Source organism: Corvus cornix, chromosome 6, assembly GCF_000738735.6.
Source record: "Corvus cornix cornix isolate S_Up_H32 chromosome 6, ASM73873v5, whole genome shotgun sequence".
Classification (NCBI taxonomy): domain Eukaryota; kingdom Metazoa; phylum Chordata; class Aves; order Passeriformes; family Corvidae; genus Corvus; species Corvus cornix.
In genome coordinates, this window is record NC_046336.1 from 16,145,914 (window position 1) to 16,172,791 (window position 26,878).

General features: G+C 36.7%; 2 protein-coding genes across 4 annotated transcripts in view; one reads left to right on the top strand and one right to left on the bottom strand.

The window, feature by feature from the left end:
* The window catches only part of PDE6C (phosphodiesterase 6C), a 28,272-nt gene extending 22,016 nt beyond the window's left edge, over positions 1 to 6,256 (top strand). Inside the window, exons 19-23 of one of the 2 annotated variants that reach the window (XM_019293029.3) lie at positions 279 to 353; positions 498 to 581; positions 1,449 to 1,602; positions 4,000 to 4,050; positions 4,667 to 6,256. In XM_019293029.3, the coding sequence (XP_019148574.1) occupies positions 279 to 353; positions 498 to 581; positions 1,449 to 1,602; positions 4,000 to 4,019 (333 nt within the window). In that variant the 3' untranslated portion in view covers positions 4,020 to 4,050; positions 4,667 to 6,256. The remainder of the gene's footprint in view (positions 1 to 278; positions 354 to 497; positions 582 to 1,448; positions 1,603 to 3,999; positions 4,051 to 4,666) is intronic. The other variant, XM_010412982.4, reaches the window with a different exon arrangement.
* Positions 6,257 to 6,962: 706 nt separating this feature from the next.
* Positions 6,963 to 26,839, bottom strand: LOC104696286 (protein FRA10AC1). 2 transcript variants are annotated; one of them, XM_039553495.1, is made up of 14 exons: positions 26,663 to 26,839; positions 22,257 to 22,333; positions 20,182 to 20,274; positions 20,053 to 20,098; positions 19,171 to 19,247; positions 18,403 to 18,486; positions 17,834 to 17,918; positions 14,641 to 14,686; positions 11,833 to 11,946; positions 10,799 to 10,841; positions 10,229 to 10,353; positions 9,605 to 9,628; positions 8,249 to 8,333; positions 6,963 to 7,810 (listed from the first exon to the last, which is right to left on the bottom strand). In XM_039553495.1, exons 1-14 carry the CDS (start codon positions 26,693 to 26,695, stop codon positions 7,768 to 7,770), a joined length of 975 nt encoding a protein of 324 aa, XP_039409429.1. In that variant the 5' UTR covers positions 26,696 to 26,839; the 3' UTR covers positions 6,963 to 7,767. The 2 variants fall into 2 exon arrangements, with proteins under 2 accessions (XP_039409429.1, XP_010408841.2); XM_010410539.4 differs by lacking the exon at positions 26,663 to 26,839 and adding an exon at positions 26,089 to 26,428.
* Between the last annotated feature and the right edge of the window lie 39 nt (positions 26,840 to 26,878).

The following is a 26,878-nucleotide window of genomic DNA, read 5'->3' on the forward strand; positions in this document are numbered from 1 at the left end:
ACACAGCATAATCAAAATACAACTGCGAATACTTGTTTTTCCAAGTTATACACATTACAGGTATTACAGACTGTTACGTTGCTAATATTGCCTTGTTCCTGTTGGCAATAATCTGTTATTTACTGCATCAAAATATTGTTAGTGATAATTTACTAGGAAAAGCCTTAAGTACAGCAGACAGTGTCTGTAGGTTTTTTCATGTTTTTTGGAAAGCCTTGTTTAATTTATTTAAATTTACTACTTTCTGCTGACAATTCCACTGAATTATGCCTATTCAGGTTGCCCTCATGGTTGCAAATGAATTCTGGGAGCAAGGTGACCTAGAACGAACTGTGCTACAGCAACAACCTATTGTAAGTACCAAATAATGTAACAGTGTTAAGCAATATTAACTGTTATTAAAACATTGAATAAATAATGAACCATGACGCTTATGAGATCACTATACCAAAAAACATGATATCTACGTGTTCTAAATCACTGCTCTTCTGTTCTAGCCTATGATGGACAGAAACAAAGGAGATGAACTACCTAAGCTCCAAGTTGGTTTCATAGATTTTGTGTGCACATTCGTGTACAAGGTAAGATTAACTGGTTTTGTTTTCCTGCTCCGGCAGTTCTGATGGCACAATTAATGATAAGATATTGCAGTAAAAAATTCTAGACAGCTGCAGTACTCATGGTCTTGGGATGAACAACTATCACAACCACCATAATTTTTCAGTATTTTGTTACATCAAAGAATTGTTCCCATAGAGCAAGTTCAAGAGATGTGAAGCAGATTCATAAAAGAGGAAGATCCCAGCTAAACTTCAGGTTGCTGAGGTTTTGTTACTGCCTTGAAAGACTGAGTTACAGAGTCCAGTTTGATTGTTCCCAGTCCCACTTAATATAAGCAAGCAACATGGATGGTTAGAGAAAGCAATTAATAGCACAGCAAAGGGAATAGGAAATATGTAGTATTTGGGGCATGTAGATATGCTGCTTCTTCTGTAAGGCACTGACATGTCAACATTCTTAATCCCTGTCTAGTTTTATATTATCCAAAAATGTCAGGCAAAAATGTGACACGATTCTTTAACATCTTCAGAAATATCCTCATCTGCTTGGAATATATTACAGGATAACTGACTTTTTAATTGTATCCTGATACTGATAATCATATGATAAAATATCATGTATTATAGTTGTATTATATGAGTCAGGCTATCATATGTAGGATTAGGGAAGATATTAAAATGTGCAGCATATAATTCCAATATTTTCCTAACAGACTATGTGCACAATAGGGCATTATTATCCCAACATGGTATTTCCAACAATATGCCTTGGAATTAGATGCAATAGAAAAATAAAATGTTTTCCCAGCAGTATTTCCACAATTTCAGACTTAACAATTCATCAGTGCTTACAAATTTCTAATTTACTAATTTCAATTGCTTGTACAGGAATTCTCGAGGTTTCACAAGGAAATTACACCAATGTTTGATGGTCTTCAAAACAACAGGGTTGAATGGAAAACACGAGCTGATGAATACGAAGAGAAGATGAAAGCTATTGAGGAACAAAAGAAAAAGGAAGAAGAAGCAGCTGCCCAAAAAGGTTAAGTAACTTCTTAAGTTTTCATTTACATATATGTTTAAAGCAGTCAACATATTCTCTCTCTCTCTCAAATTCACACATGCAGCGCACTTGTGCAATATTAAGCTTTATAAGAATGGTATGCAAGTTCTGAATTAGCCAAATGAGCTTTATCTTTACTTGGAAAAGGAGTAAACTTTAAAGACGACACAAATCCAGTACACTAACCTCATTTTCTGAACTGCAGAATTATATAAAATATGACCACCACAAAAGTGAAGGGAATGTAACATTTCTTCTCTGTAAAGAATAAAAATTGAATGTAATTAAACACTTGCTTATCTGAAATACAAGAGATGTATCAAAATTCTGTGTGGCATCAGTCCCAAATGTATTCAGGTGCTTTGTTTTCAGCTGAAAATGAAAAGCATAAGAGAACAGAGAGTATGCATTCAGAATATAAAAAACCAGTGCCGGTCCCCACTTCTCTTCCAAGTTTAAGATAAAGCTTTTGGCTCTAGTTCCCTACCACCAGTTTTTTGGCTGAAATACACTGTCTCATATAACAAATTCAACACTAATCTTCCAAAGACAGACCAAGTCCTAAGATTGAAAGCATGGTTCTGCATAGCATGACCCAGAAGAGAATCTGATTTTATATAAACTGGAAACCTATCACTCAAGTGTAAGAGTGAAATGAGTCAGTTACTTTTATTCTTTGTATTTCATGTGGAGCAGCAGGTCTACGGCTCTGCCAATGAATTGAGATGACTGAAAAGGTTCACAGATTAAAAAAAACACGTGTGATTAAAGCAGTGATATATGGTCAGCTAGTTTGAAGAAGAAAAGTTAGTTTACTCTGTTTCATACATCTTTAAAACAGAAAACAGTACCAAATAATTTATTTGTTAATCAGTACCTCTGAGAAATACGTGAGTATTCTTCACATTTCACACAAAAGACGCTACTAAAGGCCATTCATCAAGTTATTCTCAGTGTGTGAAGTGGAACTAGTTATTGGCTCCTACAAAATTGATACTAGGTTAAAATAAAAATAAATGTTTAAAAAAAATAAAAAAAGTTGTTGCAAAGCAGTTTAAAAAGTACTGTAACAACATGATTTAATCAAAGCAGGTTTTTGAAAGAGTTTAATAAAATGAGTCAAATATTTTGGCCTGCTCACACTGTGATATTACTTACACGCATTTTCACAGGAATTCCACCCTCCTAGTTGCTCCCAAATTTACTTTCAATGGCACTTTATTTTTCTGAAATAATGTAATTTTATTTAAGATTCATTTATTGCTGAGAACTAGCTGGTTGCCAGTATGAAAAAAGTACTTTTTCCTTACACTGGAACATGACCATCTGAACTTTACAGAAATACCAGCCAAACAAACTAAACCAAAACCTGGGACCTCCTCATTCAACTTCAAACCTCCTTATACATTTGCCTTCTCAGCCAAGAATGTTACCAAAAAAAGTTACCAAAGTCAGATCCAATGCTCCTAAGCACAGGCTTCTTAAATAGAAATTAAATCATCAATTTAGGAAGAGTCAGGTATTTCTACTCTCACTTGGAAGTTAGGACCATCTTACATCATTGGTATTTTGGAATCACTTAAGTCATTGACTTAAGATACATTTTCCTTATAGGAAAATAGGAAACCTTACACAGGCAAGCATGGACAGACTGATTTGCAGGAGCTAAGGATATGGCCTTTGTGTATCATAACTGGCAACACAAAACAAAAGGGAATTATTCTGCATCTTTTTAAACACACACTGGAATGAGGCCATGGACATTTGTGAAGAACAGATCTGACACTGTCAAATCAAGGCCATGTAAATACATAGGTTTGTTAAGCCAGTTCATACAAACAAAGATTTGATACCTGCTGAACCATGGTGGTTTCTCTAGAATAGCCACTGACCTGGCTATTTGTCGGGGTCCTTCCCCCTGCCATGTAGCCCTGGGAGAGGGGCCCTGAGGGGGGTTTCCCTGGCCCTGGTCAGCCTCATTCCCCACTGGTTGTTTTGTGCTCCCCTGTGTGGGCAAGGACCCTCGGTCCGGGGATTATGAGAGCTCCTCAGCAGAGCTCCGGCCGTGCGCCGGGAGAAATAAACATCTCTCTGAAACACCTACCAAGAATCTGTCCATATATATTTTTTTTCCACGGCCTCCTGGTTTGATACATTGTGTTACAGAATCCCCGCTGTAACAGCTATTCTTAGCCATTCAGTAGACACAAAAGAAACATGTTTGCTGAACCACTACAGTGGAAAGTTCAGAACTGAAGTAAAGCAAAGTACAGTATTAAACTGAGAAAATCAAATACATAGTTAGTAACATAGTGTTGATTATATCCACAAATTACAGAGGGTAGGACACTGATTATGTGACATGTTTCAATGCAGGTGGAAAGGGTCGAAAATGACCTATAACATGGTGATCCACAGCTTTCAAATGTAAGTTTTAATTCTAATATTGGTATCTTACCTTAAGTGAATCTGGAAACGCAATTTATTACATTGAAAGAACTTAACCATGACCAATGAACATCTGTGGAATCATTTGAGAGAGAGTAACAGAATCAGTAGTTATAAATAAAAACATGAAAAGTGTCTCTCTCTCTTAATTGGTAATTACAAAGGGATTCATGCAGGGCTGGAAAAAGGTTTATGCAATTAGGTCAGATTAGTTTTTGTATCATCTGCTTCAAAAATAGATTCACAGATTATATTGCTTCAGGAATTTCTTTCTTTTGCATGGCTTGCATACCTCTGTTTTGTATGTGTGGGACAGAATCATATATTTAAATACTGAAACTTTCCAGTAAGAGTGGTTCAGTGTGTGTTTGGTCCCTTGAGAAATGCTGGTATCAACTCCTACACTATGTACACATAGGTATATATAACATGTCATTGTTTCTTATTCCAATATCCCAGACAAGCAGTGAAATTTCAGAAGACCAAACACACACAATATGCATAAAATAAAAGCAGCACATCTATAGCAAGGAATTAGAGCAGCTAAAATTAACAGAAAATACTCATTTTACTTTCCTTCCTTGTTTTTTAACAGAAGGTGCTGCTGGAGGTGGTGGAGAGGAAGGAAAATCCAAAACATGTGTAGTTTTGTAATTCTTTGTCTCAGACACTGTTCCTGCTACAAGAAAAGACATCTAGAAAGAACTTCAATGAGCCCCAGTGGATTTCTGCTTTGCATAGAATAGTATAGATCAATCTCTTAATCCTCTTAAACACTTGCCATTTGTTGGAAATAATTTTTAATGGATTAAAAAAATGGTTACAATTAAAAACTGGAAAAAACAATGGTGCAAAATGAGTTAACTGTGTGCTCTAGGTATTTTTTCATGTCACTCAATTTATATACAGTATTTTTATTAAAATATGTAACTTCTACACACTGTCCAGAAAAAAATAAATAATTTTGACAGATCTTATATGAAATTACTGAATGAAATCTAGTATGTACAACTCAAACTAAAAATTGCGATATTCGTAACTTGGATATTTAGATTTATATATTATGTGTATTTCCTTAATCTGTAATTCTGTCATTTTCCTTCATCCTCAATATTATATAAAGTTCTGGAGTAAAACATCTCTTTCACTTTAGGAATGCACAACACAATTCCCTCACTCTTGTCTATAAAAAGCAGGCCCATGGTACACTGTATTTTTTCCAAAATTACCAATGATAAATCTGTACATTGTAGCCATCGCAGCCTTTTGATCATATGCAAATGGCTCTCCCACAGTTCCTAAACTGACCAGCTTTTATTGTAAAACTCTAAAATAGCAGATCACAAGCATCATACTTTACACACGAGTAAGAGTTTACTCAGATACCTACACCAGTGTATCTACAGCAGGATCTGCATTCAAGGGCATTTTAAAAGGCTCATGTACTCCCAACACATCTCTTGCAAAATGCAATAAATTAAAGTATTTGAAAACCAATTAACTGACACCAACTTAATCTTCTGAGGGAGAGGAAAGCGGAAGTAAAGCACATCAATAGTCCCACTATCTGTCTTTCTACAACCAAGAAGACAGACTGCACACAAATTAGCTCTTCATGAACATTGATCTCCCTCCCTAAACCTTTGGAATGAGTCCACTCCATACCTTCCACTCGGGCAGCCAGCTCCTCCCGCGGATGGAGGAAGGCAAATGGCCAGTATGTTAGGCACAGATCTAAGTATTCACTGGAACCAGTTTCAAGTCTAATGAGATGGATGTCAAATGCAACTCCCGCAATAGAGAAATTCAACATGCAAATTCAATCCTGCCACTTTCCCTCCCCCTTAAACAAAGCAGACTCACACTTTTTTCCTCTGGAGGACCTTCCGCATCCACACGGAAGGGAGAATGAGAAATTTGCTCTACATAAACCTTTCTAAGAATGGTCTTAGCATGAATGAACAGATATTGTGTACATTTATCACTCAAAATTAGAGGAATCCACAAAAAAACTCCAAACACAACATTCTGACTTATAAATGTGTCAAATATTTTATGCAAAGTTATGACATAAAACTGGTTATCATGTTACTGTCTGTATTAAAAGCTGCTACTAAAGAAAACTATTTCAAGGTTGTTTTACAATGTAATTTTATTCAAACTGTATTAAATTATGTATTTAATATGTACAGTCTAACTTTTTATAACTGTATTTTAAAGACCCGAAGAGAAGCTAGTTACTCAGAACACATACTTAATATACGATACTTGAAGCAACAAATATAGCAATGCAGTCAACAAAAGCCCCTTTGGGCAAGTTGCACACGTTTAAGCAGATTGCTGCAGATTGGATTTGACTCTCAGCCAAGCTTGCAAGATGACAGAGAATTAACTTTTAAATCCACCTTCTTACCTAAAGAAGCCTTCATGCAAGGATACGTTTATTTCTTACTCAAGGACGCCCTAAATATGTCCTTGTACGGTCATCTATTATGTAAGTACAAACTGTTTAAAATGTAATTATGTTAAGTAATACTTGTAAATAGAGTTCTCAACATTCATATAAGTGCATGTAAGATGTTCATAAGTACGCTAAAACCATCTTTGCTGTTACATTGTCCACATCAAATACTTACTAGAAATACTTTCTATAAATATATCTACAGTGAGAAGTACTTATCAAAAATACATTTTATACAACATTAACTTTCCTCAGATTAACATGAAAACTTAATTTAAAAAGTCTGACCTTTGTATCCAAAGTAATTTTCACCAGGCAGAAAAAATATAGGCATGCTACCTATTAATGTGCAGACTGTTTCTTTGGAAACATGACTGAATGAATGTTTAAAGATGTGTGGCAACTTGAAGAACAAAATGAATCCAGAAAGTTTCTCAAGCAATATACATGCTTTATTTGTATATTTAGGATTACACATGAAAGAAGGATTAACATTCAATCAACGGAAAGGAGAAGCCACAGATAACATTAAAGTCACGTGCATCTCTAGTAGAAAGCCACACATTATTTTTTACATCGAATATTTCACCAACCAACCAAGTTTGTTGAAGTGGAATTTCAAGACACATCGCATTACAACTGAACTTTTTAAAGGAGTAGGAGAGACATTTCAGATATGGTTTACTTAATTCAAGTAGAACACGTATTTGACAAAATCTGAACTTCTCCAATAGAATCTGAAAATACTTACAGCGACTAATACCCAAGTATTGAAGTCAACATGACCAATAAATTTAAGGCTATTTATTCCTCTTTAATAAATTTAAAGGATAAATATATTAAAGTGTATGGCTTTAAACTACTCACAGAATCTTACAAAATGTTCCTTTACAAAAATGTGGCAATAACTGAAGTTTGAGATAAAATAAAAGCAGTGAACTTCCATGCTGTAATGTCAAGAAACTATATTCTTGTTTAAGTTTGGGTGCCATATATCTTTTGCACAGAACTTAAAAAGTTACTTCTCTTGTTTCAAGAGTATGCAGCCTACTACAAGAAACAGAAAGTTTTTAGATTTGAAGCCTTGTACAAAGACAATCTACCCAAATGGTCCATAAGAGTGACTGTAGGAAAGGTATGCAGGCAGAGCGCAGTCTCTGGAAGATTATGACTGGATTTCCAGACTTCCATCTTGACAACTCATGAAGAAAATCAGCCTACATCAACTGCAAGTTTTAGAGAAATAAGTCTTGAAAATACTCATCAAACTCCTCTTCCCTGTAACAAGAATAAAATATAAAAGTCAGACAGTTCTGCTTTGGATTTGTACCTAGGAGATAATCTTTGTATGAAAAAGCTTTAGCAAACTTCTGATTAGAATTGCAGAAGATATAGATAATTTTGACTTACTCCCTACTTTCCAATACCCTTCACCTTTCCCTGTGTGAGCTGACTCTTGGGACCTGCTGCTAAGATAATTAATGGTATAGTAGGGGGTAAGGCAGCAGTGGTATGATAGTGGCTTAACAAAGGTTTTCCTCAAGAGCTGCATATGTCTCCTCTTTAAAAACACAATTTTAAGTTCACTACACAGAAAGAGATTTGACATAACCTTTTATGTCTGAATAATTGAAACATTTGGGACATCTCTGCCTTTGCAGTTCTCAATGGACACCATACGTTTCAGAAGCTGCACGTCCACTATTTCAAACTAACCGTGATTTTTCATCTGCCTCTCGTAGAGGACCTTTCCAAAAGTCAGCTTCTGAAGGACCATCTTCTGCATTGCTGTTATCAGAATCTGTTGAAAAATTTAAAATGCTTATGAAATAAATTTTAAATTATTTTATCTTTTTTTAATTAGATGGTATATTGCTAGAAGCAATGTTTAATAGCAACCATGAGAATAAACAGAACACTTAACTTTGCATAAAGTGAAAATGAAAATGTTTTGCAATGTTAATCAATGTAGCATCAAAAAGATTCTTAGGTATCACGAACTAATGTTTTGGTTAAACAGTAACAACAATCATCAAAACACTGATCTTGACACAACAGCAACATAGCATTTTTTTTCTTAAAATTAAATAACCACAAACTCAAAATTACAATTCATTTTCCATTTATGATAGTAATCAATTACCTTACTGATAGTTCTTATCAATGGTGACTTATCAGTGAAAGTGTAAGAAAATATGGATTGCTGCGTAACTCTTTCAAATTAGTACACGGGGTGACAACTCATATCAGAAACCACCCCCTCTCAATCTTCCAGTAAGTTTCCTGATAAAACAAAGACTTTGTGCATGGTCCAAGTCATTAGAAAACTGCTTCAGGTCTTCCTGTAAATAACTGGGAAAGCCTAGGGGGTGAGAACATTCTTAAAAAAGTAGAGTAGAGTAGAGAAATCAGTGAAAACAGTCAATCACTTCTAGACAGTCTGCAGCAAGAACTGGCATGACCAGGACATGGGGCCTGTTTCACCAAAAAAGAAACTGGAGACTGCAATCACTGAGATACAGAAACAACCAATGTCCAAGGAGTCACTGAATGCATCCACCTGCAACAAGTAGGTCTCTGAGGTACTACAGGTGGTAGCTGGAAAAGACATTAATTAAAGCCTAGGATTTATTTAATTTTTTTTTTTTTTGAGCAGAGTACACATCAGTATAATTCCCTGAAGGAAAATGTAGCAGTTTTTGTATCAGAAAAGTACTATCTTTACACAGTATAGACTACACAGCATGAAATTATTAACAATGTACCTATTTTTACACCCTCTACTCTTTTTTAGAACAGCCTGACCTCTCATTCTTTTGATTATTTCCATTCTGTTATCTGCCCACATTTTTATTTTTTGATTAAACTATTTCCTTCTTGAAATTCCCTACACTTGTTCTCCAATATATGTAAGTAATTCATTCAAACCTTCCTATTTCTGTTTCAGACAGCATTCTTATCTTATAAAATATTAAAACAGCTAATAAAACGAAGATCAATGACAACTGCCTATGAAATTATACACCTTATTACAAAAACATAAAGGATATTCTTAACCTTTATCAGAATTACCTGAATCATCTGAAGAAACCTGATCTGTAAAGAAAAATAGAAAAAAAAACAGTCAGCTTCTCTTGGTTTTATCCGTTATCTTAAATTGTATACAAAGATATTTTTATCACAATATATTACTCTAAACACGTGCACACACCACATTCAAAGAGAGCAAGCAAACACTGAAATAAAAGGATTTTTTTTGCATGAGTGCACAGGTCATCAGTTTGAGCCTAATTATGTCAACCCAAGATCTGTGGTGTAAAAAGGTTATCTAACATTTTCAAAATGCTTTCAACCCAAAAGCCTCATGGAATGAAATACTTCACAACCCTTTCTAGCATGCAAAATCCAATGCTTGGACAAACTTCCCTTGCAGTGCATACTTTTCAAAAGGCTGTCCTTCTCTGTTAAAGATAAGAAATTTATCTTTTTTCTGCATCTAGGAAATTTTACCTAGGAAATTTACGTTTCTGACTACCTGTGTTACAGTCCAGGAAAGTTACATAACTGTATGTATAACTAAATGTATTTATCTATATTTATACATAATTATATGTCTACATCTATGCAGCTATAGCAAAACTAAGGTTCAACTGACCTGAGTATTTTAATAATTGAAGTTTTAAAGTTTCAACTTACCTTTATGGGTCTTTTTCTTGGACTTCTTTTTTGCTGAACGAGATAATTTTGTCTTCTTACTTTTTGGCTCTTCAGAGCTCTGTACAGCTGTGCCTCTTTTCTTGCGTGTTTTGACTTCTTTCCTCCTTTAAAAGAGATGAATGTACACCTTCTCTATTATATGTACTTCTAATGCAACAGTAAATCTGAAGTATTTAATTCAGTCAAACAGTTGTCATTTTTTCAGACATATACCAGTAGTTAAACTGAAAAAAAATGATTCAGTTAAAAAGAAAAGTGCTATAGAAACACAAGATAAGAAAAATAATCAATCACCAGGCTGAAGTCAAGCAAATGAAACTTCTGTGGTGGTAGGGATGGAATTCTTCCAGTCTGAGGGGTTCTGTGCTGTCATTACCACAGTATCTTAACCCTTAACAGTGGCTTTATAAGAACCCCAGAATATTTATGCTATTTCAGGATAAATGAAGTTCATAATCATCTCACTGAAGTTTTGCCCCAAGGTGCTGTTCATCATAATTGCAACTTATCAATAATTCAGTCCCCATTATTTTCAAAATATTTCATTACCGGTGATGGAAGTTTAGTTTGTGGGAACATTCTGGACATAGTCCTGAAATAGAGAAAAAGAGAATGCTGCAGCCAAGAATTTGATAAACATAATTAACAAAACTACAAAACTAGACCTAGATCTTTCAATATCAGTAGCTTTTCCTTCAAAACACTAGTTACAATGTAATTGCAGCCAGGATTGAAAAAATACATGATGAAAGTCTTCAGTACAATCCCAGACTTTATACTAAATGTGAAGGAAGATCACAAGTTTAGCACTGGCAACTCTTCATTAAAGAAGTATCAGTGCTTATCATGTACAGGCATCCCATTTATGGATCCTTGTGGACAGATCAAATTGTTCTGCAATTATACTGAAGACCTGTAAGTCTCTTAGAGCTTTGTCAGAGACCAAGTGTTCCCACATGGATTGTCCTGTGCACAAAAGGAAAAAAACCCCCACTATTCACTCATTTTACACAAAGTAACTGTATAAACTGTGCTGAGTTTAAAATCTGATGAACATATCATAATGTACACAATACTGAATTAGAGAATCCCAGTCGAGATGTAAGAATTGAAAAGAAAATTATTTAAAGAGTGAACTTTTGTAAGAAAACACAAATATTTGAAATAAAATCAATAGAGCTAAAAGTATGCAAGAAGTTGTCTGGTCCAAAGCCCTAAGGACTTCTAAGCCAAGAAACTGAACGAGCAATGACTGCCGAAATTCTCCTTGCAATGCAGTATTGTCCATTAAAACTAGAAATGCTTCTATATGAAACAGCTTACAGCCAATTATTCTAATTTTATGACATGCCAATTATACAGAATCAAGTGCTCAACCTGTAACAACATAGTCATATATAATGATAACAGCTGTTCTCCCTAAATCAAGAGCATCATACGACCATCTATGATTAACAAAATGATCTCCTATTCAGCATTTGCCATGAATTCATATTATTATCATTGGGTCTCACTCAATAGCATTCAAAGTACAAGATACTTGTCTTCTCTCAAGTGTACAAATCCTTGAAGGGCTGACTTACTCAATTTCACAAGTGCATTCCTCTTTTCGCCATGTTCAACATAACCAAAATTCACCTCCCAGCTCTTCAGGCCTTCTTCCTCATCACAGTGTTTATTTCCACAGGAAAACTGACCTGTAAAGAGTCAAAACCAGCAAACCGTGGTTCAATGATTAACATTAATAGATTTGGGGTTGTTATTTCCGGTTCTGCTCAGTTTTTGCTTTTTGTTCTCCGTTTCTTTCAAATAAAAAAACCCCACAAATCTAAAAATAACATCTAGATTAAGGAAACAATAACAGGGAACAACAAAGCAATCAATCATACTTGTCCAATATTGCCTATTTGCAAAGAAAAAAACATAACTGTGTTTTGAAATGTATGGATGAAGGTGTGTACATTATGAAATAATGAGCCTAATAGTGAACTCAGAAAAAATGAGTGTCACTAGGATACATCCTATATACCCTAAATTACTTACTTAGCAGAGGATGGATCAGAAGTTGTGATTCAGACATGTATCTTTAACGACATCAAACCATTCAAAGTATCATGTTCATACAATATGAAGATGCCTACATGTTTTTACATAACTAGTGTACCTGATACAATTTGTATTCTAGTAACTATCCATAAATACCTTCGTTTTAAGAAAAGGAAATCCAACTTTGTCAGAAATGCTACATCAGCTTGAAAATCTTCCTTTGGTTCATTATGTGAAAAGCAACACTGATTTTAAAACAAATTTGCACATAATCAATTTTGTTTACACCACTGAAGTCCCAATATCGGAGTAATAAAGATACATGTATTCCCTTTGCAGAAGACTGATTTGTATGCAGAGCAGGCAGAAAGGATGTGTATTAATAGGCTCACAAGCAGGACTGTTGGTGAACGATTAACCTCAGAAGATTCTGCCTAAGCGGCTAACTAATGGATTGGCAGTGTCCTCAGATACTTCAGTTCTGTAATGAAACACCACTTGGAATGCAAACATTTGAAGTAAAAAAACCCCCAAAACTCTCATTAAAAAGCAGGTTTCAAATTAATACACATTAAGGTATTAATACACATGTAAGGTATGCCTATCAGTACCCTGTGTCACAGCAATCTGCTATATGACCTTTCAAAACACTTATGGCAAAGAGTGGAAAGAAAAGAAGCCAATGAAATAATTTGGCATTCACAATTAGTAATACAAGTGACACCTCTTCTTTCACTTATCCTAGCTCTTCTTCTTCATGACCAGGCAAAGACAGCCATCAAATGCAAAGCCATCAAACGTGAGTACTCCATTCCTGCGTCCCCTTGTTACCACCCCCAAACGTTAGCACAGCGCGCCGGCAGTGGTACTCATCGCCACTATACAGACACAGCTCCATCAGCACATACAATAAGTACATACAATGCTAATGCTAATTATCAGACAGGTAGGAATCGATGTGTTATTACATTTCATTAAAGCAATTTATATGGCTGATTTATATTTTAAAATAGCATAAAAGACCCACAGCTTTTTTTAAAGGTTTGGAACCACACTCTGAGAGTGCGTCCGACACCCCCGAGAGGGCTGGGTTCTCGCACCCCCCAGTGGTGAAAGAGAGGATTTATCCACTCTTCTACTCCAATTGCTCACTTTTCAATAGGATTCCATTAAAAAGCTTGAAATATGTAATTCTGCACTTTCTCCCACATTTTAAAATATGGAATACCACATTTTACAAAGCTATAAATTTTTTTCCTCACGAAGACATAAAAATAATTTACTTCTCGTTTACTTTAATTATCTTGTTAAAGTATTCAATAAAGCATGTAATTGTATCAAATGTAACTATCCATTAATATAATCTGTAGTGCTGAATGCAACACATGACTACAACTACCTTTAGAGGCTTAATCTTTACAGTTTAAAATACCCCACCATTAATGTTCACACTTTCTGCTGTGAAATACTTAATTTTTTAAAGATCATAAATGCATTTCTAACTTTTTGAAATATATTACAATAGAGGTGTTTACAGAACACAGCTGTTTATTAAACTGTAACCGAGTGATATTGATCAACAGTACAACTCCATGCAATTTCCTGGCATGTGACTTCTGAAAACCACATGTATATGGGGATCCACCCCCAGGAACAGCAATACCTCATTCACCTCCTTTTCTTGCTTTTTCAGCAAGTTGAAGAAGCCCAAGCACCTCAGCCATGGAACAAGGACCACTGTGCAAAGTCCCAGTAACACACTGGTAAGACTTCACACCCAGAATTAAGCTACTGATTTAGAGACAGGATTGGGAGACATGATAACCATTCCTACTGAAGCTTTCAAAACCAATTTAGCCTAAAATAGGTACCACACAAGAAACTTTAATTTAAAAGTTAACGTTTTCCACAACAGCACTGTAGAAACTGTTAATCAATAAATTATTTCCTGAGGAGGACTACTGAGAGATTTCAATTACAGGTATCAAAGGCTAATGAGGTAGCAAAACTACTGGAGAAAAAGCATCTAAAAAGCCCATCCATTAAATTCTACATCTACACCAAATGCATTATGGTGGTGTTCATTACAAAACTAACCGTGTGAAAATAAACTATATGCTCCTTTAATTTTAATATGTGCAGATGAGTGTGCAGTCTAAACCTATGTGGCATAAAACAGCAAAGCTGGAAGACAAGTCAATTTATTGTACATTATAAACTTACCTGATAAACTCACCTGGACTGATAAACTTACCAGTACTGTCAAATATTATCACACAAAATTATTTCAAAAAGCAAGAGAAGCATCAGGAAGAAATGTAATATAAAATGAAAGACAGCATTACCTTTTCCTGAAATTACTTCTTTCTCATGTCGCCATCTAAATCCAAACTGTTAAGAACCAAAATTGAGTTGTGAATAGTCAACATATTAAGCAATGTAAAGAGTAATTTCAGTTAATTGATGTCCTGCACATGGTTCATGCATTTAATTCTGGTCAAGAAAATTTAATTTTTTCTCTTTTAATTAAAAATGTCTCTTTGCCTCTGCTCACCAGAGTGGTATTTTATTTATAAAAATACTTGGAATATTTTTATTTTTACAGAAAGTCCTCCATGCTGAAAAACAATTACAGAAGCAAACATATTAACATTTCCAAGTGGAAGACAAGTTGGCCTAGAAATCTGGAAATAAAAACAAAAGAATAGAATTTATTTTATTTATTGACCAGGTGTCAAACAGATTTCATTTCTTAGCAAATAGGAGACACTTCCAATCTGTTAAGCTACAAAATATTTCTCTAGGAAAATAAGACAACAAAGGGAACTTTTCCAATCCAGTGCATACCAAATAAAACTTAAATGCAGAACACCCTCCTGTGCTGCACTGCAAAGCTGACATTAGAACTGAACTATCTGACAATACAGTCATTTATCAGCCTCAAAGTTTGCAGACAAGATGCACTGAAGGTTTAAAGAGAACCTTGACCTAGAAAATTCTTCTCTAGGGAAAATGTAAGGAATAACAGACCCATCACAAGCAAGAGCTGTCAGAACACTCTTCCACTGTCTCTTAGTAGTGTCACACCAGAGGTTCACACTGGCATTTCTGATTAAAGGAAACACCAGTGAAGACCAAGCCAGACTGGTGGTAGGTGAAGTGGCCACAGAACAAGGAGGATGAGTAGGTCTCCAGCTCTGGATGTGAGAGCACCTGTGAATCTCTAGGGATGAGAGCAGGGGAGTCCCAGCCGTGTGTGTGTGTGTGTGTGTGTGTGCATGTGTGTGCCTGCACAGCCATGTGTGTGAGTGAGTAAAACAGTCTGGACCAGCAACTGGAATGTGGCTGTGGCCTTTCGGGTTTGTTTGTCTTGGGGCTTTTTACTGTCTTCTCCTGAGCTTCAGTCTTTGAGAAGGTGGTTCTGCTTATTTTTCGGATTCTCAAAATAGACTCTCCCATGAAACTGCCCCTTACCATTTATTCAGTCCTTCACAAAACAATGGTTTACTTCAGAACTAAAGAGATCTGAGCTGCAATCTCTATGCAGAGATCTTTAGAAAAATTACCTGACTAGAAGATTGTGGCTAGGAGCGGAACATTTACAGCTGTGAAAAGACAGATGAGCACATACGTGCAAGTCTCAATCTGTGCAATATATATATTTAAAACATCACAGAAAACTGACCTCCAACTTCGCTTTGACAGCAACTAGCACACTATAGAATCACAGAGTCAAAGAACAGCCCAGGTTGGAAGGCACCTCAACAGACTACCAGGTTCAACCTTCCATGGGGAAGGGAGCCCAGATGAGATTATCTATCACCCTGGGCAACTGCATCTGAAAAACCTCCAGCAATGGGGATTCCACTGTGCCACTGGGGAGGTTGTTCCAGCAACCAAATGTTCTCACTATAAAAAATTTCTTTCTTATATCAAGATGAAGCATCAACATGTAAAGCATCAACAACTATCATGCAAAAGGCTGACTAGCTGAGAAGCTTATTATCTACCCTGCACCTCTCATAGCACCAGCACTGCAAAACAGAAGGCAGGGGGGCTAAAGATATCCAACTTTCAGTTTCTGGAAATTCAGAAAAAAATTAAGGCAGGAAAAATCTGAAAGCACAGACTGTATTCCATCAGTACGAACGGGATGAGCAGCTTATTTAAGACTTTGAAGAAAAAAGCCTGCTTTGAAATCCTTCTGTACCAAACATAGGCATGGATAAATCAGTCATTGAGAAAAATCTCATTTTTTTTCTGTTTTTCTAAGAATATCTAAAAAAGGACTTTCATATGATCAGAACGTATTTGAGGAAAGAAAGCATAAATATTTTACAAATTGCATGACACAGCAGTTATGCTGACATGGCCATTCCAAAAATATAGGTAATAACTTAGGAGCATAAATGGGAACTGAGAGTGACCTCAAAGTTAGGACAGACACACTTGAAGTCTGACAGGGAAATACTGTTCACACAACACAACACAAAAAGAAAAAAAAAAAAAGAATCTGGGGCAAAACAGTTTCCCACAAAAGACAGCAAACATATGGAAACTTGGCACAGTAGTGAGAGAAACAAAATCTGTAAGCATGATCGAGGGAAATCAGCTGGGGGGATATGAAATAGCTACAGAAAAATAAAATCAAATTTACTCAAAAAAAGGAGGGAAGGCATCTTCAGCATTTTAGTTTTTGTTAATTTTAATTAAATTTTTGCATTTTACTGTCCCAATTGTCTTTAGATGACTGCCATATTTTCTTCCTAATAGAGCTAAGCCCAGTCCTTGCAAATATTTACCAGTGAATGTAATTTTCAATACCATAAATAGTCTAAAAGAACCATATAGGCTGGGTTACTATGTGCTAAGAACACCAAGATGCATCTGAGTTCAGCACCAGTCTTTGGAAAATCACAATAGAAGATTAGTGTGTATTCTTTCACTAAGAAGTTAGTCAGCCAAAAACTCAGAAAAAAAAAAGGCTGTTCCGTTTAAGAAGAAAACCTGGTGCTGGAATTGGGCTGTTTCTCTTAAGAAATGCTATTTATTTACAAGGCACATACAAATCCTGCTTCCACAAACAGAAAAGAACAACTAGCAAAAGATGCTGTTTTAGAATAGACTTTTCCAAAATTGTTTCTGCCAGCATTCAAGTACAAAACTCTTTTAGACTTTTTTTTAACAGTAACATTCCATGGGTTTTTAAGCCTCATCTACTGCGCCTCTCCGAGCAACCTCTCTAGCCTTCTTTCTTTAACCCCTTTGCACTTTCTGCCTTTCACACACAATGTACCTCTTCATAAAACATCATCTGACAGAAATGTTCCTATTCCCACAGAAGCACATTTTTGAGGCAGTAACAATGCTTGGATTCAAACTGCTGCTGCTTATTAAGTGACTCGACAAATTCTCACAACTCCCTTTCTATGGGAGGGGTACTAACATTCTGGTTTTACAACATATCCACAATCATAAGGCAATTTTTAAAAAGGGTATACTTCAAAACCCAAGATTATTTACACTAATGAAAGATACCTTATTCTCTTTGTATCTGCTGAGATCTGCTATACAGTATTCTTTGTACAATTTATCATAATACTTCTTTGCAAGCCTCTTCTCCCTAAAACAAAAAAGTATTATTTTTTATTAAATGCAGAAGACAACACATTTCACTTTATATTGTAATGACATTAGCAAGACAAAGACAAGTTGTTTCATCAAAAGAACATAAGTTGTAGACCTAGAAATACAACAGATACACGCTCATTAAATTAAGGAGTAATTCCCATAAAACTGGAAAAATAAAATAAATCCACAGTACATACTAAACAGTATTTTTTCAAACTCTGCTTTCTTCAGAGTTTTTGAACAGTCGTTTGGATCTCAGAGAATCACTATTATTTATTAGTTCTTTCTGTCATCAATTCATGTTGGCATTTGAGCAATACAACAATATGAAAGATCTAATGGTCTTTCATTTTCTAATGCATCAAAGATCGAAGAATGATCACTAAGTATGCACAGTAATTCTTAATTAGTAGGGGAAATAACAAATTTAGTACAAGTGATCTAAAAATAACATATCCTATAATAGTTTCAGGTACCAATTCATGTCTGCTTCATCTTCTTCATTCCACAGGAATCTATGGTTTTCTCTAATAACATCAAGATCCGTCTTGTCATTTGCTCTATAAAAGGACACACCTTTTTTAAGTACAATGTAACATTAAAATGAAAATCCATCAAATAATCATTTGGTAAGCATCAATATTTTACAGTTCTGATCTCTACCTCACAGCATAAAGGAATACATAGCTATGAAATAAAACTATCAAAAATGTATTCCCTGGCATACCTGTTCACAAATAAAAAAACTCATGGTGGAAAACAGCCACTGAAATTGTGGATGACTTGACCCTGTCTGAAAACACTTTTTATACTCTTTGTTGAAGACAGTGATGTTAAAAGGCAGTTATAGATAGCTCTAAAGAAGTTATCATTATTCTGGACAATGGATGGCAATTCTGCACATTTCAGAGGTATTTCAGACTGTTATTTTGAAGGTACTGACAGATATTTCTCAATGTACCCTCCATTAATGATCACCTGTCATCTTTCCTTTTATATAACAAAACAAGAATAATTCAGCTCATGGTAAGCTCTTCTCTAAAAATATGGAAACAAAATGAAACGAGGCAATTTTGTGTTTGGGTATTTCCAATTACTGTAGTTACCATTTGTGACCAAAACAATTAGTAATTTGATACACAGCTACATCATCTCTGCCCCCAAAGCTATAATATACACTTATCCCCTTTACATAACAGGAGAGCTTTGGGGTCAGGAGGGGAAAGTTTGCTAATGGTTCTCACCCAGATCGTCGGAAATCCTCTATTTTGCCGCCATAGTATAAAATGTAGTCATGCACAAACTTTTTATGTCTTTCATACTGAATAAAGCAATTAAGGATTGTTTCAGAACTTATTTCCTTTTACCATAGCTTAAAACTAAAAAAACCCCAACCTAAATGTTTTTAATAAGAGAAAGACTTTTCTTCTCACAAACAGTTCAGTAATTTCAAAAAAAAAGGAGTGGAATTAATGCAACCCAAATAGCAACTTTTACTTAATAACCTCTCATAGAAGCTAATTTCCAAATACAGGAATTCAAGGCAATTTCATCTTTAAAACCTCATTCATCATTTATAAAACTGTCTTTCTTTATCAAAGATGTTCTGTATGCATATACACAGAAACTTGGTTAACTTTTTCAGCTGTGATTTAAACAACAGCTTCTTTGTACTGCAGTTTTGGTTTAAAACAGGTTTGTGCTCTTCTATTATAAAAACAGTCTGGCTACTAAAATGAAATAATTTATTACATTTTTACCAGCAACATATAAATAAAAGTTGTATGATTTGGTTTGGAAATGAAAATCATGGAAAAATATTAAATGCTTCTTAGAACATTTTGGCCTCAGAAACATAATTTGAAACACATTTTGTACCATAATTTGAGCCGAATGTGTAATAACTTATTCAGAAAGTGTCTTCACAAATAAAAACTTTATATGGCTTCTTAGAAAGGTTTTCAATTAACTTTTATCTCAACAGCAAAAAGAAGCTCCTCTGAAGAATCACTCAGTATCTGGTGCGCCACTGTCACTTGATGTGATAACTGAGAAATCCCAGTATTTTACCATAATGGATAACCTGTGCTCCATCTTCAAACTTGAAAAATGAAACAGAAGGATACAGCATCCATTGATATCAAGTGAAATCTTCTTTTTCTTGCTTCTTCCCTGTTAATAACAAACATGTTTCAGTGAAAACTATCTTTCCATTAGGAGGAAAATGTTTCACAAAAGCAATATGTAAAAGATACCTATCACATTCTTCAGCTGCAAATTGTCTGTGGACCACACTGCCTTGTTTTGCTTTCTGGAATGGCTTTATCAGAAGGGCATTCTCCTCTATTCTAAAAGTAGGTGGGAAAAAGGAAGAAAAGATAGTCAAAAACTTTTTATAAGCAATAAAATTTTCATATGCCAAACTTTGCACTATCTTGAGTAACAGAAACTGTTATATTGCTATTTTCTACAAGAATAAAATGAAACTTCAGAACCAAAGCCAGCTTGGACTTCACCTCATTAGCAGAACCAAATCAGAAAGGCATTTGCTTCCAGTAGGCATTTAGAGGCAATTGCTTAAACCAGCAATTTTTAATATTTGTTTTTATTAATATTATCACTATAGAACCGCAATGAAAAAGCCTGGAAGATTCCTCAGTTTCACTCTGACATCGAAAGTCCTTTACAAATCTCAGCTACACAGCAAAGTAGGAACAGGAAGGACAGTGCACTCACTGAATGAGTGATTGGCAGTAACCATATTCCACCCTTTCATGCCAATGTCTCAACACCTCATTAAACAGTTCTGCCTCTTGTAGTGCAATCACAAGAATCACAAATTTAAAAGTCAATTACCATGTTGTGAACTGTACTTGTCAGTAGGCAGCTAAAATTACTGTTAGAGTTCAACAATAATAAAAATAAAAATATATACATTTTAGCTAGTAAATTTAGTTTTTACTAAATTTAGTAGATTTCATTCATGAACTTAGGTGAAGAAGAGATTTTTCCATAACTATCAGTGGGCAGAAAGAATGGAAATCAGAAACCTGAAGAAAGCAAGCCAGGGAATTTGTTTCTAGCTATGGAATATAGGACTCTGGAAACTTAGGGTATAATTTACTCAAAAGCACAAAATTCCCATAAGGAGGCTCTATAAAACAGCAATTTGGAGAGAATTTAAGACAGCTATTTTCCTTACAGTGAAAATAAAGACCATGATAGAGCAAGAAAAGGAACCCACATAAGAGCCCTACTGGGAATCAGCAGTGGTGTGCCAGAATAAGGATAATGATGGTATTTTTGAAAGGCTCCTGATGGTTAGTTAATATTCCACCTAGAAAGTGGAATGGTAGAATGCGCAATGGCATTTAAAGAAAATGAAATCCGAACAAAACCAGTCACTATTTTAATGGAGAACAGCTATATCTATAAAATATATGAAATAGCACAATGGCTACTATTCCAAAGATTAAAACATGATTTTTTTTTTTCCCCAGAATGCAATCAGACACTACAAAACTCATTCTTTCAATTCTTCTATAAAGGAAAAATACGCAAGAGTCCTAGGAAAGTTTCCAGAAAGTCCTCTTAAATAAAGTCCAATAAAAGTGCAAGGGAGAGACAGGAAAAAGTAAGGAAAGTATACGCAAAATGTAGGCCAAATGTTAAGTATGGTGCAGAAAGTGTCAAGGAATTAAAATATAAAAGCAAAATAAATACATAAATAAATACAAATCTTTACAATACAGTAAGATCAGACTACAAAATTCCAGGTCACTAACTGTGCAAACCACTGCAAGTATTGGCCAAGGTCATCTCAAATAAGAGATGTGCAAGTACATTTCAAGGATTCATCACAACACAATTTAGCGATTCCCAGGTCTCACCACAAATTAAAGAAGTAGCATCAGTTCTCCACTTTATATCTCTATGTGTTTTGTATCTACAAAGCCTGCTACCACTTGGCCTGTTTTGCCTTGCTCTCCTAGCAGTTCCATTTGTCCTGATGGATCACAGTGGTGTGAACAGTGCTGCCAAAACCCAGCAGTGGATACTAATGCTTAGAAAAACAAAACACTCTGCTCCAAGAACTGAGGGGCAAATATACACCAGATGGAGATGGCAGAACAGATCTTAATCAGCTGCCCCTAGGAGATTACAAGCTTTGGCAAGCTGGAGGTGAGGAGATGCAGAAATCAAAGAGATTGATTTTTTAAAAACCATTTCAACACCAGACCTTACATACAACAGCATCATCTTCTATGCACACTAAGAGGCCATTTGTACAAAATACATAATGCAAAGTGTTAATTTTGTACTACATTACCTTTTAGTCTTTTGCAGAGACTTCTCTCCACTCTCCTCATCACTAAAATCAGAATCATAGCCTCCATGGCCATGTGCCTGAAAATAATAGACCAGTCAATATATCTGCTAATGTAATATGGATATGGCATAATTACAAATCAGTACTGTCCATCATGCATAAATAAAAGAGAGAAAGACAGCAAGAGAACAAGCGCAAGTTCTCACATGTGTAAGGCAAACAAAATTCCACAGACAATGGAATTTTGTCTGTGGAATATTCCATATAATACAGGGCAAAGAAAGATCACTTTATAAAATAGATCACCTTGTAAATAATTTATATGCACATGTCCTCATATTTAATCTTCACATAGATGCAGAAAACTACAAGTATGATAAATACCTTGAGTTTTTGTTTTCTGAACAATGTTCCTTACATAAGAGAAAGGTGAATATTTTCCCAAGGAGTTAGTCTTTAAGGGGGCTGGAGGACAGCAAGTGATATTCCCACATTATAAATGAAGAAAAATGGGAATAAAAGTTTCTTGGGCCGTGATATAGCATTTTAGATCATAAGATCTTACACTGGTAGCTGGAAATCTGATTGAAAGAATAACTACAATATAAAACAACAATATGCTTGCAGGAATGTATCACCTCATCAGCACAACATTCCTACCAGAAAATGAAACCTTTTCCACACACTTTGGGACTACAATGTCAAATTAACCCACATAAGAAAACCAAAATATCCATATCATAATGCTTTCAAATGACCAAGCACTGACTGATGCCCAGATCTATCACCTCCATTTTTCAAGGCACAGTTCCATGTTCAATTCCTTCAGAAGAAGCAATGGCTTAAGTACATCCCATCTCCTCTCCCTCACTCCTACTCTGGTACCTTCCTTCCAAGTGCTCAGTTACAGTTGTGAAAGTACACATGAACCAGATCAAACAACTCATCCAAGTTACACAGGAACCTATGCAAAAAAAGATTCTTTTAACCCAGGTAAGTTTCCCTACAGCTCATCCCGAGTCCCCACAACCTACACCAGCCAGCTGAAGGGGCACCACAAGGAGAGAGCAGCCAGAGATGGGAACTGCATAAACCAGCACCGACTCCAAACAAGCTTTTACACAACTGAGGTAAAAACAAGAGGGATGGTTATTAATTTATCTACATGTGGAAAGGTTCAACACACACTACCTAAGTATCTTGCTAAGTGAGACTGGGGGTAAGAAAAGACAAGCACATTTGATTGAGCTGATTCTTACATTGCCTACAATCATATTCCTCCTCAGCCAAAAAGCTGAGAAAAACAAAACCTGAAAAAAACTCCTCAGGATGATTTTGATGAGGTGCCTTCTCTTGATGCAAATGCCTCGCGGAAATGCCATGCTGAAGAGTCAGCTGTATCCTCTACTGACACCAACAACTGGTCTGTATCGTGCACAGTATGTAAAACACTATCTTCTCAAACTGACAGTGAAGAACTGTTTTTAAGATTTTTTTAAATTTATTGTTATTATTATTAAAAATTATTATTATTATTAATAATAAAAATACTGTAATGTTCCTCCCGCTCTTCTGGATGCTTCTGAAGAACACGTAACTCTCCTATACATATATATTTGAGCAAAAGCAAATCAGAACCTTTTTCTGAACTGCCTTCTGTTTCCCAGGAGACATAAAAATTGTCCATTACTAAACAAAACAGAAACAAACAAAAAACCCAAACAACCCCCCCAAAGCAAAACAAAACCCCAAACCAAACAAACAAGTGCAGCAGATGTCTGCTATAAATGGTCCTCATGCACTAGCAAAAAAGCAGCAACGATGTAGTCTCATAGCTAGCTGGTTCTAGTAGCCGGCGTGTCACTACTTTTGTTAATGAAGCTTATGTGGTCTTTAGAAAAGTCTGAGCACTCTATGAGTATGCATCAAATATATTTATACTTGGCCTATAAATTTAAAAAATATCATGCTAATCTGGGCATGTTTTAAATGGCATTAGCAATGCTTCCCAAATGAACATCAAGACCTTCCTTCACACGCAAATGGGAAGAAAGTCCCAGCCAACACCATGAGCATGAAAGCATTAGACAGATGAAGTACTGAAACAGGCAAGAAGAGGAAAGCTCAAATGAAAGGAGATTTTCACAAAGCCGTTGCCCTTGGATGATGTACCCCAGGAAAGAAGTAGACATCCTCAGTAATCAGCTCTCAGGTGATTCTGGGAATGATTCACATAAAAAGAAAAAAAGATGCAAGAAAAGCTGCTCCAACAGAGTCATACTGCAGGGCTCTCAGAAGTTGATGACTGCCTTTTGTAAAGCTGACTGGGAATATAAAGCAGGTATGACTAAGGACTAGGCTGCTCTTCCAACAGGAAAGCTCTTCACAGCTTCAGACATTCCTCTGAATCACTACAATACCTCAGAGATAAATTCAGAATGAAAAAGAACACAACTCATATCTGATGTCCTGACACTTCTAGATCACTCCTCCATTGAAGGCAACAGCAGGATGGATAGGTACTGCACTGGTGCAGTGCTGGACCACACTGGAGAGACTGGGACTAAATGATTTCTAACCCAACACCTTAGGATGATAGCACCTTAGGATGGTGACCTGACTTTTGGTAAAACATACCTAGTTCATTTCATGAACTCCATCAAAGAATCTCATCCGTAAATGAATCTTGCCATTTTGGAAGGACAATGTGAACAGACACCTACCTAATACCATAAAATTTTATGGCAGATTTCTCTCCTTCTGCACACACCAAAAAAAGCCAGACAACATTCCCAAATAAGGAAAATGTGTTTAATACTTAACTGTAGCAAAAGAGGAGCAGATATCAAAGCTTTGTGCCCAACCTAGAAGATTTAGACATGGACATGCATAACCATCAACAAAATTGAAAATAACTACTTTCTCTATTTAATAAAGCCTTAAATATAAACTTTGCTTTGATGTAATTTGTCAGATTCAGAATGCTTCTAGTAATTTATTAATACAAATACCAAGTATTTTATCAAAACATGAACCTGAAAACTATGTAACTTAAATGGTACAGTGTATTTTGCTGTTGCACCAACTTTGAATTTTTTATTCCCAAAGAACAAAACAAACTGAAACCATGAAATTAAAACAAGTGCAAATATGCTTTGGGGTACATTTAGCTCACACTTAAGTAATCCAAACATCTTGGATTATTTAATAATGCAACAACTGGAGACAGAACAAAGTCCACTTAACTCTGGGCTCCTAAAACCCCCACAAAACACTGTAAATGTATGAACGTTGCACGTAACTGACCTCAGACTGACATAACGACTCTTGATGTCAATACAGGACACTACAAACTGCCCAGCACTGCATTTACAGCACTTATTTGCATCCAGAGAAGGCACCTCCTTTAAGCCTCTCCAATGGAGTAAACACACACTGGTGAAATGGACACATCACAGTTCATGTTGACTCCTGACCACAACACGTGGCTGAACACAAGATGACAGTCAAAAAGAAGAAAAAAAGGCAAAGTTGTCCCATAAAATATTTCCAACGTGTGGCTCCTGACTTCGGGCCTAGTCTTGCCACTGCCCTCATAATCATCACTCCCATCCTTCCCTTTATCTGCCCAGCACAAAGGTCTGTGGTCGTGTCTGCTCACAGCCCAGATGTGGCCCAGAACAGGCCCCAGTGCTCGTTTTTAGTACTAACTATTTGGGGAGGGTCTGAAGGAAGCACAGGATCTATAACAGGACTTGAGGAGCCATCCTGGATGGATAAAAGGATGCTGTGTGGAAAGTCAGAATGCTTCACTGCAACATGCTCCTCTCACCTTGATGTTGTCTATGAAGCTTTGCCACTCCCACTTGGGGGAAAAAACCTGAAAATAAGTACAACTAGCTTCAAACCTATTCTTCCTTGTAAAACTAATTACAAGGAGTGCCTGCATATACTGTATAGTGAACGGCCCTAACAATGGGAAAACGCACTCACAAGATACTGCTCCTTTATTATAGCTATGAGAGAAAAAGTAGGAGTAAAAGGTAGGTCACATAGGACCATGACATCGAGGAGTACTGGGGAGCTCCACGGAGAAACCGAACACCGGCCGCTGTGGGTCGCACGCAGCTTCTGAAGCCATTCTTTCTCACTTGCTTTCCCCCAAGTGGCCCAGCGCTGTCCCTGCCCGCCTGACCCGTCCTCCGTCGCCGGAGCGGGGCACAGGCACGACCCCCGGCTGCCCGCCCGTCGCCCGGGGAGGGCGGCTCGGCCCTTCCCCGCACGGGCACCGCCGGGCCCCTCCACCCGCCCCGGTCCCGCCGCCATGGAGGCCGCGGCCTCCGCCGGGCCTGTCCCCGCCCGTCTCTGCCAGGCCCCCTCCGTCCCTCCCTCCCGGCCCCACTCACGGCCGCGGAGAGGCGCAGCTGGTTGGGCTCCATGGCCGCGGCGCGGCGAGGGCCGCCTCCGCCGCCCGGCCCTGCTCCCAGCCCCGGCGCTGCTCTGGGGACCGCTCCCGGAAAGCGGGGCAGAGGCGGAGCAGGGCCGCACCGAGGGCTCCCTTCCTCCCTCCGTCCCTCCCTCCGCCGCGGGCGGGCGGCGCGGGGCAACGGGGCGCGGGGGAG